The following is a 15,357-nucleotide window of genomic DNA, read 5'->3' on the forward strand; positions in this document are numbered from 1 at the left end:
AACAGAATCATTACCATCAACAACAACAATGGCAGCTAATTGTTCTACTCTAGCACAAAAGTAATAAAGTTAACAAGCCTAATGATGATAATTTCAAACCTAACAAATACACTAAATTCAAACTGAACTATCGGGTGTACTATCGATAGATAACTATGTAATTATCGTTTTTAAATAGTTTATGATAAGTCTGTCTTTGCAATAAGTACAAAATTAGCAGCTTCTATATAGATTGAACGCAACGTTAGTCTAAAGTAAAATATAAAATCATCGGTTCATATTTGATGGGAGCGATAGATTATTGAGGAGAAAAGAAAGTCGAACTCATCAAACAGCAAAAAGCTAAAAAAACAAAAACAAGGAATGTAAATAATACAACTGCCATCACTCATTTGAACTTTTTGGAATGATTTGATTACTGACTTTTTTACAAGTTATCCAAAGTTTCTTTCCCTTTTCCGTACTGATTTACATATAAGCAAGGCCACACTCCAGTTTCATTGGAATCAGCAATTGAAAATAATTGAAATTTAATGTCCTATTTATAATTCAATAAATTTAAAAACGAAATCCTGGTCAAGAATATTGCAAATATTCCAAAAAAGCTCGTAAACAAACCAAAAATCAGACACCATTAGCAGCAGGCAACCAACAAAAACAACAACAAGCAATGACAATAAAATAAAAGCTGCGCTCAAAATCAGACACCGTACTCACACACACGCACACAGATTACGCAAAAAAGCCCCAGTAAGGAAAAGAAAAAGAAATAGCAAAATGAGAAGAGTAAGCACAATGCATAGCGTGCAAAAACAGAACGACAATTACAACAACAACAACAACGAAAACAGTAAGAACAGACAGAAAGCAAATGCAAGAAGTAGCGCAAATAAAAAAAAAGTAATAAGTATACATTCGGAAGAGCATGGAAACAGAGCGAATGCAACCATAAATTGCGAACGCGCCACATGCAACGATACAACAGCAACACTGCGACAACAACAATAACAAAACCTGAAACTGAAACAAAGCGCCACAGACGTGCACAGTAGACTGTGCTTGCAGCCCATAGCTGGGGCATCTGCCGGGACCGCCGCACAGTTAAGCGCAAATCAATGACCTACGACATCACTAGCAACGAGAGCAAACGCACGTTGGGGCTGAACTAAAGAAAATAGCGGGGAACCAGAGGAAGAACCGAGGCCCTAGTAATAGTGTTGAAAAGATGAAAATTGTTGGGGCCTGTCCTTGTCAAACACATACATGCACAGAATACAAAGACAAAGCGCTAAAAAAAAAGAGAAAAGAAAAAAAATAAAAATAAAGTGGAGTAACAACGACAGCAGCATAACAAAAGCTCAAGCTAAAGCAGCTGCACATACACATACACACTTTAATCTGTCTCGCTCACTCTTTTATTGTACTACTCTGTCTATGTGGTCCTGCTGCTATCCTGGCATAATTGCAATAAATTTGTTTTGTATTGCGTTGCTGTAGCGCAAAAGGAAGTTGTTGCAACAAAAAAGGTAGCGACCAGCTAACAATAATGGGAGTAAAAGGGATACTATTTGGAAACGGAATGCATCACGCCAAAGTCGAACACGAAATGCTCTAACAATCGACTTTAAAACGAGACTAGTAGTCTCAAAAATTGTGAAATATAGTGCCAGTGGTAAAACTATGTTTTGTTTCTTAATTACATATTCATTATAAAATTCAATTAATTACACAACAACATATTTATTGAATGCACTTAAATATTTCTTCACTGATTCTAGCTAAAATCAAAATTTTGGTTTCTTTTCAATCTTCTAAAATAATTATTTTCTGCAGATCATATTGAACTGACGAACTATACGTAAGGAAATTCCACAAAATTAAATAATCGTACTATTACAGGCTGCATCAATTGATTGTGAATGAGTTGAAAAGAAAATGCCGCCAATGTATTTCACCTGTGGTTCTGTAAGTCTGAAATCGCACCTGGCCAACTGACCAGTTACCAACTAATTCTTTGTTTTGCCTCTTTCGGAAGGAAAAGTCGCTTAACGTCGCATGCCAAATGTAAAGCAGAAACTTCAGGGAGTGAAATTCTCTAGTTAAAATTGTTTTTTCCATTAACATTTGTGTCATAACATCAACAGAAGAAGCATAGCAAGAGAAAAAGAACAACTACAACAGACAGGCAACATCAAGAAGAAGACGAAGTAAAGAAAAGCGAGTTGAGCTGGCGCAAGAGCTCATTAAGTCCAAGTCGAGTATTAAATTCTTTTTATTTATAACTGCGAGTTGTTTCTACGTACAAAGTATAAATACCTCCGCAGACTTGGCTTCTCTTTTTCTCGTTCTCTGTGCTTTTTGTATGTGTACTATGTACAATGTAAGCTTATAAGGTAGAAAATTATAACCGGAATGCAATTTTTAGCGGAACAGAGAACTAAAGACTGCAATATGAAGAATTCTGTACAATAGCGAGAGGCAAAATAACGTTAATGCAAGAAATTATCTCTCAGTAGAATAACCAAATATTATATTTATATAACCTCTAAAGTTGCGCATATACAATTGAATAGAAAAAAAAGAATTCTTGGAAAAATATTTTTACTTTCAAAATGTAAGACACTTCATAACTAATATACTTTAAAGTTCAATTGAAAATATATGTTTACCGAAATTTATAAAACAAAATTATAGGGTATATTCCAAACTGATTTTCTTCTGCCTTCAAAACTATAAGATTCTATTTATCAATGGGGACAGAATATAACAACTTAGACTTAGACGACTTCATAAGTTTATTACTAGCTATAAACAACATCTAAAACAAGTTTTATCCATTAAGGTTATACGATGGTTACTATGCTCCTGCAATTTACAAGCTTTGAAATGCCCAAAGACAATAATAAAATCGAAAGATATAAAAAATTTCATTCGCCACACACACTAAAATATAATTTCACACATCAATTTGTGGATGGAAAAATATGAAAGATTTAAAGGAAAAAACTTGAGGGCAAAAGCGAAAACAAGAGAGAAAAATGCTTTGCCATTTACAACTTCACTATTTTGAGGGTAGGATACTCGGAGTGTTGTACAACGGACCATAAAAGCTAACAAACGAATAACAACACCATAATATTGATTAACCAAACCTACAACTTAAAGAACAACAATCTTTAATGAACTCAGCAAACTTACTGGCGATAAACTTTTAAATTAAAATGTATAAACTCAATGTGCTGCTAATTTGATTATCTAAATTTCAGCTTTAGGGCTTTAAGGCACCACTGTAACCCATATTTTATTTGGAAGCACTTTTCATAGCCGCTACCCATAGGTTATTTATAACACGCAGATCATGTTTGTTTTAAATTTTTGCAACGCCCACTTCCGCCCCCGCAAATCAAAAAACTTCGAATAACAAGCGTAATTTTAAAGCTACAGCTTGGTGTATACAAAAATAACTATAGTATTTATGATTTCTAATTTCGGCTTTGGCCGACAATCTGGTCTATGGTATATTTTAAATGTGGTACTATATCGATATAACAAATATACCATTTGGTATAATTTTAGTATATACAATATAACAAGGTAGTCTCGTCGGCAACAGTTTGTCCGTTAACTATACTTCGTTACTTCGTTAACTCGAAGCGTAGATCCGCGTCTTCACCAGCATTTATGTCATTGGAGAATATGACAGTATCTAATGGTCATGATGTTGCCGATTTATTTGCGGACTTTTTCCAAACGACATATTCTGTCCCAAGTTCTCAAAATTCCTTTTCTTATCCTTATCAGTTAAATTCATCTAATTGTATTTTTGGTCCTTTAATTACTGAAAGCTCTATTTTAACGGAACTATTGGCTATAAAACCTGTTTTTTCGGCAGGTCCGGATGGAGTACCTAGTTGTGTGCTAAGGTATTGTGCTGGTAGTATCTGTAAACCGCTTCTTAAATTGTTTTAATTATCCGTTAACTCATGTTCTTTTCCTAAAATTTGGAAAAATCATTCATTATACCTATCCTAAAAAAAGGAAGCAAATCTAAAGTTCAAAATTATCGCGGTATATCTAAATTATCTGCGATTCCGAAAGCATTTCAAAAAATTATAACTTCTCAACTGCAACATCTGTGTAAATCTATAATTTCACCTTACCAACATGGGTTTGTGAAGTCTAGATCCACTTCTACTAACTTATTGGAGTTCTCTTCTATTGTAATTAAAGGATTCGAGAATAAAATGCAAACGGATGTCATTTACACCGATTTTAGTAAGGCTTTTGACTCTGTTAACCATCACCTCTTACTGTATAAGCTCAATGTTTTAGGGTTTCCTCATAGCCAGGGTAGTCATTTGGATCCTCTATTGTTCACTTTGTTCATAAATGATCTTCCTTCTGTTATTGAGCATCCCCGTGTACTTATGTACGCCGATGACGTTAAGCTTTGCCTGACATTTAATGATAGTCTTGCGAGCTCACTGTTACAATGTGACCTTAATCGTTTAGAATCTTGGTGCAGAGTAAATGTGTTACATCTCAACTGCAATAAGTGTAAGTTTATGACCTTTTGTAGGGGTTCTTCCCAGTTAAATAACTATATGTTATATGATACTCCTCTTGAGCGAATTGAAGGTGTGAATGACTTAGGGGTTTTGCTTGATGCAAAACTAAAATTTGATAAACATATTCTGTCTGCTGTAAATAGGGCCATGGGTGTTCTGGGATTCATAAAACGCTGGTCGAACGCTGGTGATCCCTACATCACTAAGACTTTGTACGTCTCACTGGTTCGTCCTATCCTTGAGTACGGATCTCTTGTCTGGAATCCCCAATATAGGATTTATCAAGATAGGATTGAATCGGTGCAGAAACAATTCTTATTATTTGCTCTTCGTAGTTTAAATTGGAATCCTAATATTAGATTACCACCGTATCGCAGTAGACTTTTATTACTAAACCTTCCTTCTCTTTCTGACCGTAGAACTATGCAAGATGCTGTTTTTATACAGAGACTAATTAATGGTGAAATAGACTCTTTGGAGCTGTTAAGTCAAATTAGTTTTGCAGTTCCTGTCAGGATCACTAGGAATTTTCTTCCTCTTTTAATTTCACGTAGATCTACTAACTTTGCTTGCCATAATCCCTTCCGTATTCTGTGTGTGAACTATAATAATCTCAATAACGTAGTTTGCTCTAGTAAATCTATTCCTTTGCTTAAAACCTTATTATTAGCTTATTTATCGAGTATTTAAATGTTATTTATCTTATTATACATATATTCTAACATATTTTTAATCTAATTTAATTAGCTGTCCAGCGTCTTTTAATATTTATTCGCGGTTTTCGTGTAATGCTGTTCACAAATTTATTTTGTTTTGTCCGCGCGTCAACAAGCCCGTGCATGGTATCGCTGGGCCACTTGATGGTACTGCCGTTAGTACGTCAACGTCCAAATAAAAAAAAAAGAAGTGCGAGTGAGACGACTCCGCCTAGTGAGTGCAAAGGATCGACAGTCGTGCTTTTTGATTAACCCTTAAATGGTGCATAGGGTTTAATTGTTCCATTATATTAAAAAGAGTTGAAATGTTTTTATAATTTAATTTTTTATAGTTTGGAAGTTGACAGTAATCCTTGTTTTTGATTACTACATTTTTTATTCAGGTTTTTAATTCTATCATAAATATATATAATATAATTGCAATCTGACATTTTTGCCTTGCACAAGGGTTAAAATTTAGGGAAAAAATCGTCCGCATACAACCTTTCCCTTCAACAAGCGCGAGCGCACTGAACGTTAACGGAGCAATGCTGCATGCTAAGTTTTGATATTTGATTACATTACATGTGACTAAATTCAAAATGAAGATAAAAAAAAAAGTTCTTCCGCCCAATTTGATTTTTATTGATTATAAAACGGTTTTCTAAACAAAAAAAAATGATTTTGATTTCGTGTTACCCCTTAAGCTCGACAGAAAGAAGAGTTATCGGGAGTATTTTAGGAATAATAATTAAATTGACTTTCCAACTATGTTTATGGGACTAAACAAACACCTAAGTAGATGATACATTTTATCGGTACGCAAAACTTACATTTTGTTATTGTTATAGAAGTTATTTTTTGTATAGACTGCTTATAAATGGATGTTTTATTTAACCAACTTCGGACAACATTGTATTAGCAATTGTAAGTATACTGAAAAATACCTATAGGTAAATTAAAAATGAAGCTATTAAACAATTTCTTGATGCTGATGGACTTTGCTTTGCTTGCCATAATTTAAGATAACAACATGCATCATTACAAGATTAAAACACAAATTTCAGCAAATCCAGAGGAATGTGCTATCCTCATATAGCTATTCATAAATGAACCACAATTGCCTATTTTATCATCATCAATCATAGACGATAAGCACAACAGCGACAGATATGTTAATTGATTAGCCCGAAAAGTGGTAAAAAGCTTATCTATCTGCTGGTATGAACTGCCACCAGCTTTCGAAGACACAAATACAACCCATATCCATATTTCAATATAGATTAAACTACTCACCGCTGCATTCCGGTTGGCAGCAGCAGCTGCTGCTGCCGAGTTGTTCATATATTGATTCTGTGGCGGCATTAGAGCTGCTCCCATCGCAGCGGCTGCAGCAGCAGCAGCTGCGGCATGCGGTTGTCCACCCATGTAGACGAAGTCCTGTGGTCCACCGGGTGGTCCTAATGGTGGTGGTGGCTTTGGCATGCCTCCATTCATTCCTGGATGCAGTGCACCCGCATGATGATCGTACATACTGTTAGTCGCCGGAGACTGTGCATACGGCGGCATGTGGCCCCAAAGCAGCACCAGCGGCAACAGCGGCAGCCACTTGGTTGTTCATGACATGGCTAAGCAGGTTCGAGTTGTATTGATGCTGGCCGGGATGTGTCTGGCCCTGACCTTGTTGCTGTTGCTGCTGTGCTTGCTGCTGACTTGGATGTTGCTGTTGCTGTTGCTGCTGTTGTTGTTGTTGCTGTTGCTGCTGTTGACTGGGATGCGGCTGGCTCAGCCCGCCAAGGCCATTCCCATTTCCCAACCCACTGCCACCGCCCATGAGATGTTGAGGCGGTCCCCTGGTTATTCTGTTGCTGAGGATGCTGCTGGGCAGCAACGGCAGCGGCTGCCTGCGACATCATGTGATTATGCTTGGCCACAGCGGCCGCCTGCTGCATAGCAGCCATATTGGCAGCAGCAGCTGCCATCGATGGATGATGCAGCCCTCCATTGGTGCCGCCGCTTGCTCCAACATTTCCCATGCCGCCGAGACCGTTGCCAGCACCCATGCCTATGGTGCCAATTGCACCGGGTCCACCATTGCTGCCATTACCGGGTGGTGCGCCGGGTGCAGCGTTTGCTGGATTCATTGGCGGATTATATTTCCATTTATCCGGATTCTGAAGAGACAATCAAATAGAAAATACATGCTCATTGTTAATTCTTGTTTATTTCTTCAGATCGTTAATTTCAATAATCATCTGTCTCATAATATGACTAAAATAATACAACTTTTCTTTGCCTTTGGTTAACCCTCTAACTTTGGCTTGGACATTGAACAGGCGCCAAATGTAATAATATGTTTTTATAGATACTCATACAATACATTCATTTAATTCAAATGTATACAACTAAAACACAAGTTATAAAGCGAGTGTGCTCGACTGTGAGATACCCGTTACCCATTTTGAATAAAAGCAGAATATTCCGGTATTATTTTCAAAATATACCGAAAATACTACAAAAATACTAAAGATATGTCAAATTGTGTATTTGGTATATCGATATAGAGTATCATTCAAAAAATACCATAGACGGCACAATATACCAGATTGTCAGCCAACGCTAGTAGGCGTTTTTGCCCATACAAAAGTATTTCTTTAATAACTTCCACAATTTTTATCTGATCGCAACCAAATTTTCAGGAATTATAACTACTATAGTTATTATTGTATATACCAAAATTAAAATTACGCTTAAATTAAATTAGGTTTGTTATGGCAAAATTTTGAAACAAACTTGATCTGCGTGCAAACATGACAAAAGCTGTCGAAAAAATAATATCTATCTCTTATAGTCTCTGAGATCCAGTGTGTCATACGGACAGACAGATATGGCTAGATTGTCTCGGTTATTGATGTTGATCAAGAATATACATACTTTATAGGGTCGGAGATGCCTTCTTCATGCTACATACTTTTCCTGCCGGCACAAAGTTATAATACCCTTCTACCCTATGGGTAGCGGGTATAAAAATACACAAAAATTATAAATGCTAAAAACAGAGCAACTTTTCTAGTGGTATTGGTCTTTCTCTGACGTGTTTAAAGGTTAAAACTACTTATGTATTAGCTAGAAAATTTATATATAATATATTCGTCTTCTAATAATCCTTTGCACAAGAAGTGCAGAAAACAATACAAATTCACTATTAATTGAATATATTTATTATGATAAACAACAATTGTCGAACTTTATAATTGCCTCATTCCTTGTATTAAAATAATATTTTGGGTTTCGCTAAAATCAATGTTTCAATACATCGATGACCTGTGATTTAGTTTTCACTTTTTAGGATTATATTGCAAGCGAACATGATTTAATGTTAATGTTAATGATAATGTTTTTAAATATTATAAATGTAATTTTAAACTGTTATTAAGGGGTAACACAACTGTAACCCGTGTTTCCGTAGCACTCGGCACAAGTGGTGTAAATGTGAACCTCTGGACAAGCAAAATCTTGATCTAAATAAGTATATCTAGGAAATGTCGGACAGAAACCGTGTTTCGAGTAAAACGCGTTGAAAGTTTTTATATGTCATTACATTACATGTGACGGTCCTCCCAATAAAAAAGGTATTTCACGGGCGTTTTTTATTTTTAGTTAAACTGTCTTTTAAGAAAAAGAAAATTCGCTTTTTTGTTGCTTTAATTCTACAGTGATGTTATTACTTAACAGCACAAATTTAACATTTAATCTTCTGTTCAGTCTGATAAGCTTACATAAACGTATGTTTTTTCAATAAATTCCGATAGTAATCAAATTATTAAAAATCAATTATAAGAACATCTATTTGTGTATAACTCCTATGAAGATTTATTGTGTTTATACGGACAAACAAACAGATTAAGAGACGGACTTGTCTACTTATATCGTCTCGGATGTAATGGCTGATATATATTACAACACATATCATTGAGACGGTTTTAAAAAAATGTAAAGATTTGAAACGTTTATAAGTATTTAAGTGAATTTGGAATACTAATCTAATCTACAAAATAATTGATAATTATTTTAAGTTCGTTAGTAATTCTTAACTAATTACTTATTTAGAATCTGCAGCATATTTTATCTAAATTTTCATGTGCATCAGATATAATTGAACATTTTAAATAAATATACCATTTTTTATTCGTAATAAAATGATGTCAATGAAACGAACAACACCGGAACAGAAGTCATAACTTGTTGATTTCTGTTTTTTTAAGTTTTAGTTAAATCTACTTAATCTTCTTCCATCTCTTGAAGTTACTAATTTCTAGTACCCCTTTATGTTGTAAATACCCAACTTGTGATGTATAACTTTGTAATAACTATGTTAGCCAAAACTTTTCCTAACTTTTAAAAATGACTTGTGGCTTATTGGGTAAACACAGCTGATTAAATAATCGGCATTTATTCAGAATCTATTTCAAAATCCAATATTAAAATGCGCGTTTGTTTACTGACAAAAGAGAATAATCTAACCAAATATAAACACAAGCAAATACGACTTGACTGATTTCTTCAAATTATGTTGAAAAACTGACATAAATCAGTAAAATCGAGACTATTACAGCATTCATACAAATTAACTCTAATAGACATTATCAATTAAGGCGATATAATCTATATCAAAACCTAGAATGTGGAGAGTAGTCTAAGTAAATAGATCGTCAAATTGAGTAATTAAACGATTTTCAAAAACTTATTATAAATGAATGACAAGTTTGAATATCTCATCACGAGTATTTCATGATCCGCAAATTATATTATAAAAACTTAGTTTCAATTTCTCCTGAATATTGTCGAGCAAAATGTAAAATCTACGATAAGATCATTTTGAATAATGGCTATTCATTTTTTTGTTCTTTTTTTTTATTTAAGATTTGGTTTACGACGCCTATTATCATCATTATTATATCATCATAATTTGTTTTGTACATCACCGCGTTTAGACTGATATTTGAATGCATTTGCATGATGAAAGATCATATATGTGATCAGTATCTAATATCCTTTCTTTGACTAAGCAAGTTATTATCTAATACACTCTCAAAATGTTGAAGCTTCTAAATTTTCGTTTATTGTGGTATTTAATGCAGTTAATCCTTTTAATCTTGTGATAAAGAGTGTCTGAAAATTCCTACATAAATTTCAAATTAAAATTAGCCTCAGAATGGACTAATTTTTTCACAAAAACCTGTGCTTACCCAAGAATCTAACATTAACATTATTTTAACATTCTCAATGATTTTTCGAAATTTCATAATTATAAACTGTGTTTCGACACAGTATTTTGAAAACTAAGGCCATATATTATAGTTTCTTTCCTATCATTTCTCCCTTATGCATATACAGATTATTGTTTAAAAACACATACTAAAATGTTACTTACATCCATGCCGTGCTCGTCGGCGCAAGCCCAACGCGTTTGCTGCTGCTTTTGGGCGAAGTGTGCTGCGTACTCAGCGGCAGCGGCATCATGGAGCGTTGAGCCAACAGGACCGACACCAACACCACTAACGCCTGGTGATGGACGCTGCTGGAAAACGTAGCCGACAGCAGCAGCGGCTGCCGCAGCACTTGCTGCATCCACATCCTGCGAAGAGGCGACAACATTGTTGCCAGAACGAGTCCCGCCGCCTACAACAATGGCGTCGCTACCAACGCCGACGCCGCCGCGTCCATTGCGATCATCATTACCACCCAGAAACTTCATGTGTTGTAACTGTTGTTGCTGTTGTTGTTGTTGCTGCTGCTGTTGTTGCAAATGTTGAAAGTATGGTGAGTGCGGTGGCGGCAGCGGCGGTGGTCCGAAATGTTGCTGAGGATACGAAGCCTGAGGATGCTGCTGCTGTTGTTGCTGCAGATGAAGCTGCGGCGATGGCGACGTTGGTGGCGCTACCGTCGATATCGAAATCGTGGGCGCGCTTAACAGCTCAATTTTGGCGGCTTTGTGCTACTCAAGCTGATTAATTGGTGCGTATTGCAAAAATGTATTTCGGAATGGCGCGGACACAAAAAAAATAAACAAAACTCGACACGGACGAGAACAGTTTAAAAGTAACTGACGCGGGCTACGTTGACGTTTACGTTGCTGCTTACGTCGCGGTTACGTTACAATTACAGTTTAAAATTATAAACACGTCGACTGCACAGTGGTGATGATCAAATTAAATCGGTTTTGTTTTCTCTTGATTTATTGGTTTTATTCACAACTTTTCATTTGTTGTAATTGAATGTGAGTTGCGTTGTTATTTTCACATGCATAGAAACCACACTTTGCACTTCCTTAATATTAAGTATTACTTTACAGCGATTCAAGAGATTAATTCTCTTTGATTATTTTCATCCACTCAAAAAAATGATTTGCATGTTTCGTTTTGTTTGGCTTTGTTTTTTATACATAAATTTACACTATTTAACACAAATTATGAATAATACTTTACACAGTCAAACCAAACAAATAAATTTTTTTACATGCATTCAATAATTACCAATGAGAATCAGTTGAACAATATTTTTTTACAGATCAATCGAAATTTGTTGAGATTTCATTTTATTATAGATTTGCAGTTGTATTGAATTATAATTAGGATGATATTAATTTACACGACGCTTTAATGATGAAAATATACACAAACTGTAAAGAGAAAGAAAGGAAAACCAAAATTAATAAAAGTTATTTTTATTGAAAGAACTCCTAGGATTCAAATGTATACTATTTTCGATAAAAAAAAAAAATCGCGAAGATGTAAATATTAAATCTTCAATAATACTTTCACCACTGTGCCAACTTTGAGCTGGTCATGGTAGTCAGACCAACCTAACACGAGCGGCAGGGACGGGGCCAGGGACAGACAGATAACCAGCTGAAGAACATATATACAAAAGATTCACATATACACCATAATCTTAAAATCTGTATGTGAGTAAAATAGAAAATAAATGCTCCGGTCTGCAATGCCCAGCTCTTCTCATTGCGAAAACAATAACAAAGCAGAAAACGTGCAAGAAGACGAAGAAGAAGAGCAGAACGGCAGACGACGCTGAATCATGCGCGAAAAAACGAAAGGAAAACGACCGCAGATAGATAAGGGAACAGAGTGGGGGGTCGGTCTGAGCAAAATACATGTAAATTAACATTAAAAATAAATAGATATACGTTGATATATACAAGAACACATACACAAATAGTAATTGACTATGTATGTATGTACGTACATATATACGTATGTATATATGCACAGAGCAAAAACAAGCAGCCGGCAGCGGCCACAAGTTTTGAGGTTAAGTTACAAAATATGTAAGCTATCGTGTTTTTCTAGATTGTTTATATGCGCGCGGCAAGTAAGCAAACCCATCAATGGTTTGCACAAACCTAGTACCCAATTCCCCTCTTCGCTGACCACCCAACCACCCACAAAGCAAAAGAGACAAGTGCAGCGTGCGAAACCGCAACGCCTAGAGGGGGCCTTACACAAATACAACATATATATACATACAAAAAAACAAGCACGCACGTACACACACAATCAACATATAAAAACAAAAATAAAGATAAACGCCAAAAAAGACATGAAAAACAAAATCACGAGAATAAACAGTATAAAAAGGAGCCAAACGAACAACGCGAACGATGCGCACTGCAAATTCAAAAGGGGGTGTGGCAAGCGCAGCAATGAATATGTACATATGTATGTATGTGTACATTTAAAAAAAAATTATATATCAATAATTTCGTTAAGTATGAAATTGCATAATTAAAATAACTCTTGGCAGCCAATGATGTTTAGTTTGTTTATTTGCGCGTCGGCGTCGCAAGCGGCAGCGACGGTGACATCGGCCCTCTTATTGGGAAAATTCTTGTATACAAATTCACGCAAGAAAGAGAAGGAGGAGAGCAAGCAGGCAGGCAGCAAAGCAAGAGAGCGAAATGAGCGAAAAAAGAAGAAACAAATTAAACACTGCCGTGCAAATGTAAAGAAGAAGCAAATGGCTGCCGCTGACAAGGAAGAAAATGATATAAGGCAAAGGCGGATAATGGACAAACGGACGACGACATAGTACATTACATACAAACACGCATACGCACGCACTCACACACACACACAAACACACACACATACAAGATTGATCTGGGCATTTTGCGAGCCAATCGGAAAAATACATTTAGCAGGTCCGCACGAAAAATTTTCCCTAACTAAACTAGTAGCAAAATCACACATTTAAGGGGTCGTTTAATTGATTTTTACCTTTTACGCTTGCAAAACTTATTTTTTCGCGACTATTTATACATATATGTTTATAAAAAAAAGAAGGCAGCAGTGTTCGTCTGGCCGCTTCTCGTCTGGATTTACTTACACACACACACATTAAATATATACATATGTACATACATATAACAACATTTTTGCAGCCGCCGCCGCAGTCGCAACAAAAAGGAAACGACGATGACAATGTAAAAAGAGGCATGCAGTCGGAGGCAAAGCAAAGGCAGCAGCAGAAAAATGTGTCTCAGTATGAAAAATTTAATATGTATAGAATACAAAATAATTACATATATTATTTATTTTGGCACTTACACATGCACTTAATGACTTGATAATCACGCGCGAAATGCTCTCAATTTTTTATGTTATTAGTTTTGCGTGGATTTGTGTGTTTAATTTAAATTATTTAAATTACAATTATTTACACAGGATGAAGAAGAATACGGCTAAGAATTCTTCGTCGTCGTCGTCGCGAGAACGATAATAAAGCGAATGCGAATGCAAAGACACAGCGCCAGCGTCGAAAACACAAAAAACCATCAGGAGACTGCGCTCAGAGCGAAAAAAACAGAGAGAGCAAGTGATGCAAGTGAGAGAGCATGTGCCGCTAAACAGTGTGCCCAGTTGCGCAAATGTTCATTAGACAAACATCTAGAATAACAAAATTGTTATTGTCATTTAACAGAAATATTGGCGACAGTTGAGAGTTATCGAAATGAAAATATTAACAAAGATGCATTTAAACACTAACTTTTCCACATGCAATAATCGTCAAAAATAACGTATATATGTCTTTTATTAACTAATTCTTGATCTTTATTTATATGTATAGATTCAATGAATATGCTATGTATTTGTATGTACAAATATATTTAAAGTAGAAATATTTAAATCAAATTAAATACATCGACCCCGCTCTCATACACATGCACTTAATATAAACAAAAGAAGCTCGAAAACAGCAGCACTAGAACAGCTGCTGCTAAACGCCGACAGAATTGTCGCATCTCATAAATGAAGACATTCCAGGAGAACTCAACAGGATTGCCACTTCTCATAAATGTCCATAATCGGGAGAGTTCATGAATTAACATTGTGCTAAATTAAACAGTTACTATAAATCAACATAATATAATTATGTGAATAAAATGTTGAACTCACACATAGAATAACTTGAGGGAAATGGGAAGAAAAGTTCTAGGTTTAATCAAATTAAATTTGATATGCTCATGCCATTTTAATAGTTTCATTAAGTATGTTTTTGCACATAACAACAAAAACATTTGTCTCAATCGATTTTGGAGCCCGCAAGTTGAGGGCCGCAACAAATTTCATTTGATGCATCAAACACAAACACACATGCGCATACACTCACGCACACAAGCCACAAATAGAATTCTTTGGCCGCTGTTGTTTGCCTGTGTATTGTTTTGTTTCTGTTAGCGGCTTTTTTTTTAACAATTTAATTGCTTTCATACTGTTTTGTCAATCAAATTGCTCTACAACTAATTGCAAGGATAATACACACACAATTTATATACTTTTTTATTTCTAACGCGTTTCTTTACTCATTAATTTGTTACATTGCAATTTTACGCAAAAAAATTGAATGCTGCTCACACCACTAACACGAGAATTATTTGGAAACACTTAGTACATAAGCACTTAAATCGTTAATACTTTTATATTTTTGATTTTTGTAAGCATAAAATATTATTCACCTTAGCTTATTTGAAAAATTTACATATGTATGTATTACAAACACGCTGTTCCTACAAACGA

The 15,357-nt window shown here is 35.3% G+C and overlaps 1 protein-coding gene and 1 long non-coding RNA gene across 2 annotated transcripts in view; one reads left to right on the forward strand and one right to left on the reverse strand.

Moving 5' to 3' along the window:
• The window catches only part of LOC132787785 (maternal protein pumilio), a 191,538-nt gene extending 177,493 nt beyond the window's left edge, over nt 1-14,045 (reverse strand). Inside the window, 5 exon segments of the mRNA XM_060795084.1 lie at nt 6,560-6,850; nt 6,888-7,116; nt 7,118-7,437; nt 10,698-11,945; nt 13,888-14,045. Coding sequence (XP_060651067.1) covers nt 6,560-6,850; nt 6,888-7,116; nt 7,118-7,437; nt 10,698-11,021 — 1,164 coding nt within the window. The 5' untranslated portion in view covers nt 11,022-11,945; nt 13,888-14,045.
• LOC132787787 (uncharacterized) lies at nt 13,468-14,093 on the forward strand. Its single transcript, XR_009632582.1, has 3 exons — nt 13,468-13,481; nt 13,722-13,822; nt 14,005-14,093. It is a non-coding gene; the product is annotated as an uncharacterized LOC132787787 (long non-coding RNA).
• The last annotated feature ends 1,264 nt before the right edge of the window (nt 14,094-15,357 follow it).

This window comes from Drosophila nasuta, chromosome 2R, assembly GCF_023558535.2.
Source record: "Drosophila nasuta strain 15112-1781.00 chromosome 2R, ASM2355853v1, whole genome shotgun sequence".
Lineage (NCBI taxonomy): Eukaryota > Metazoa > Arthropoda > Insecta > Diptera > Drosophilidae > Drosophila > Drosophila nasuta.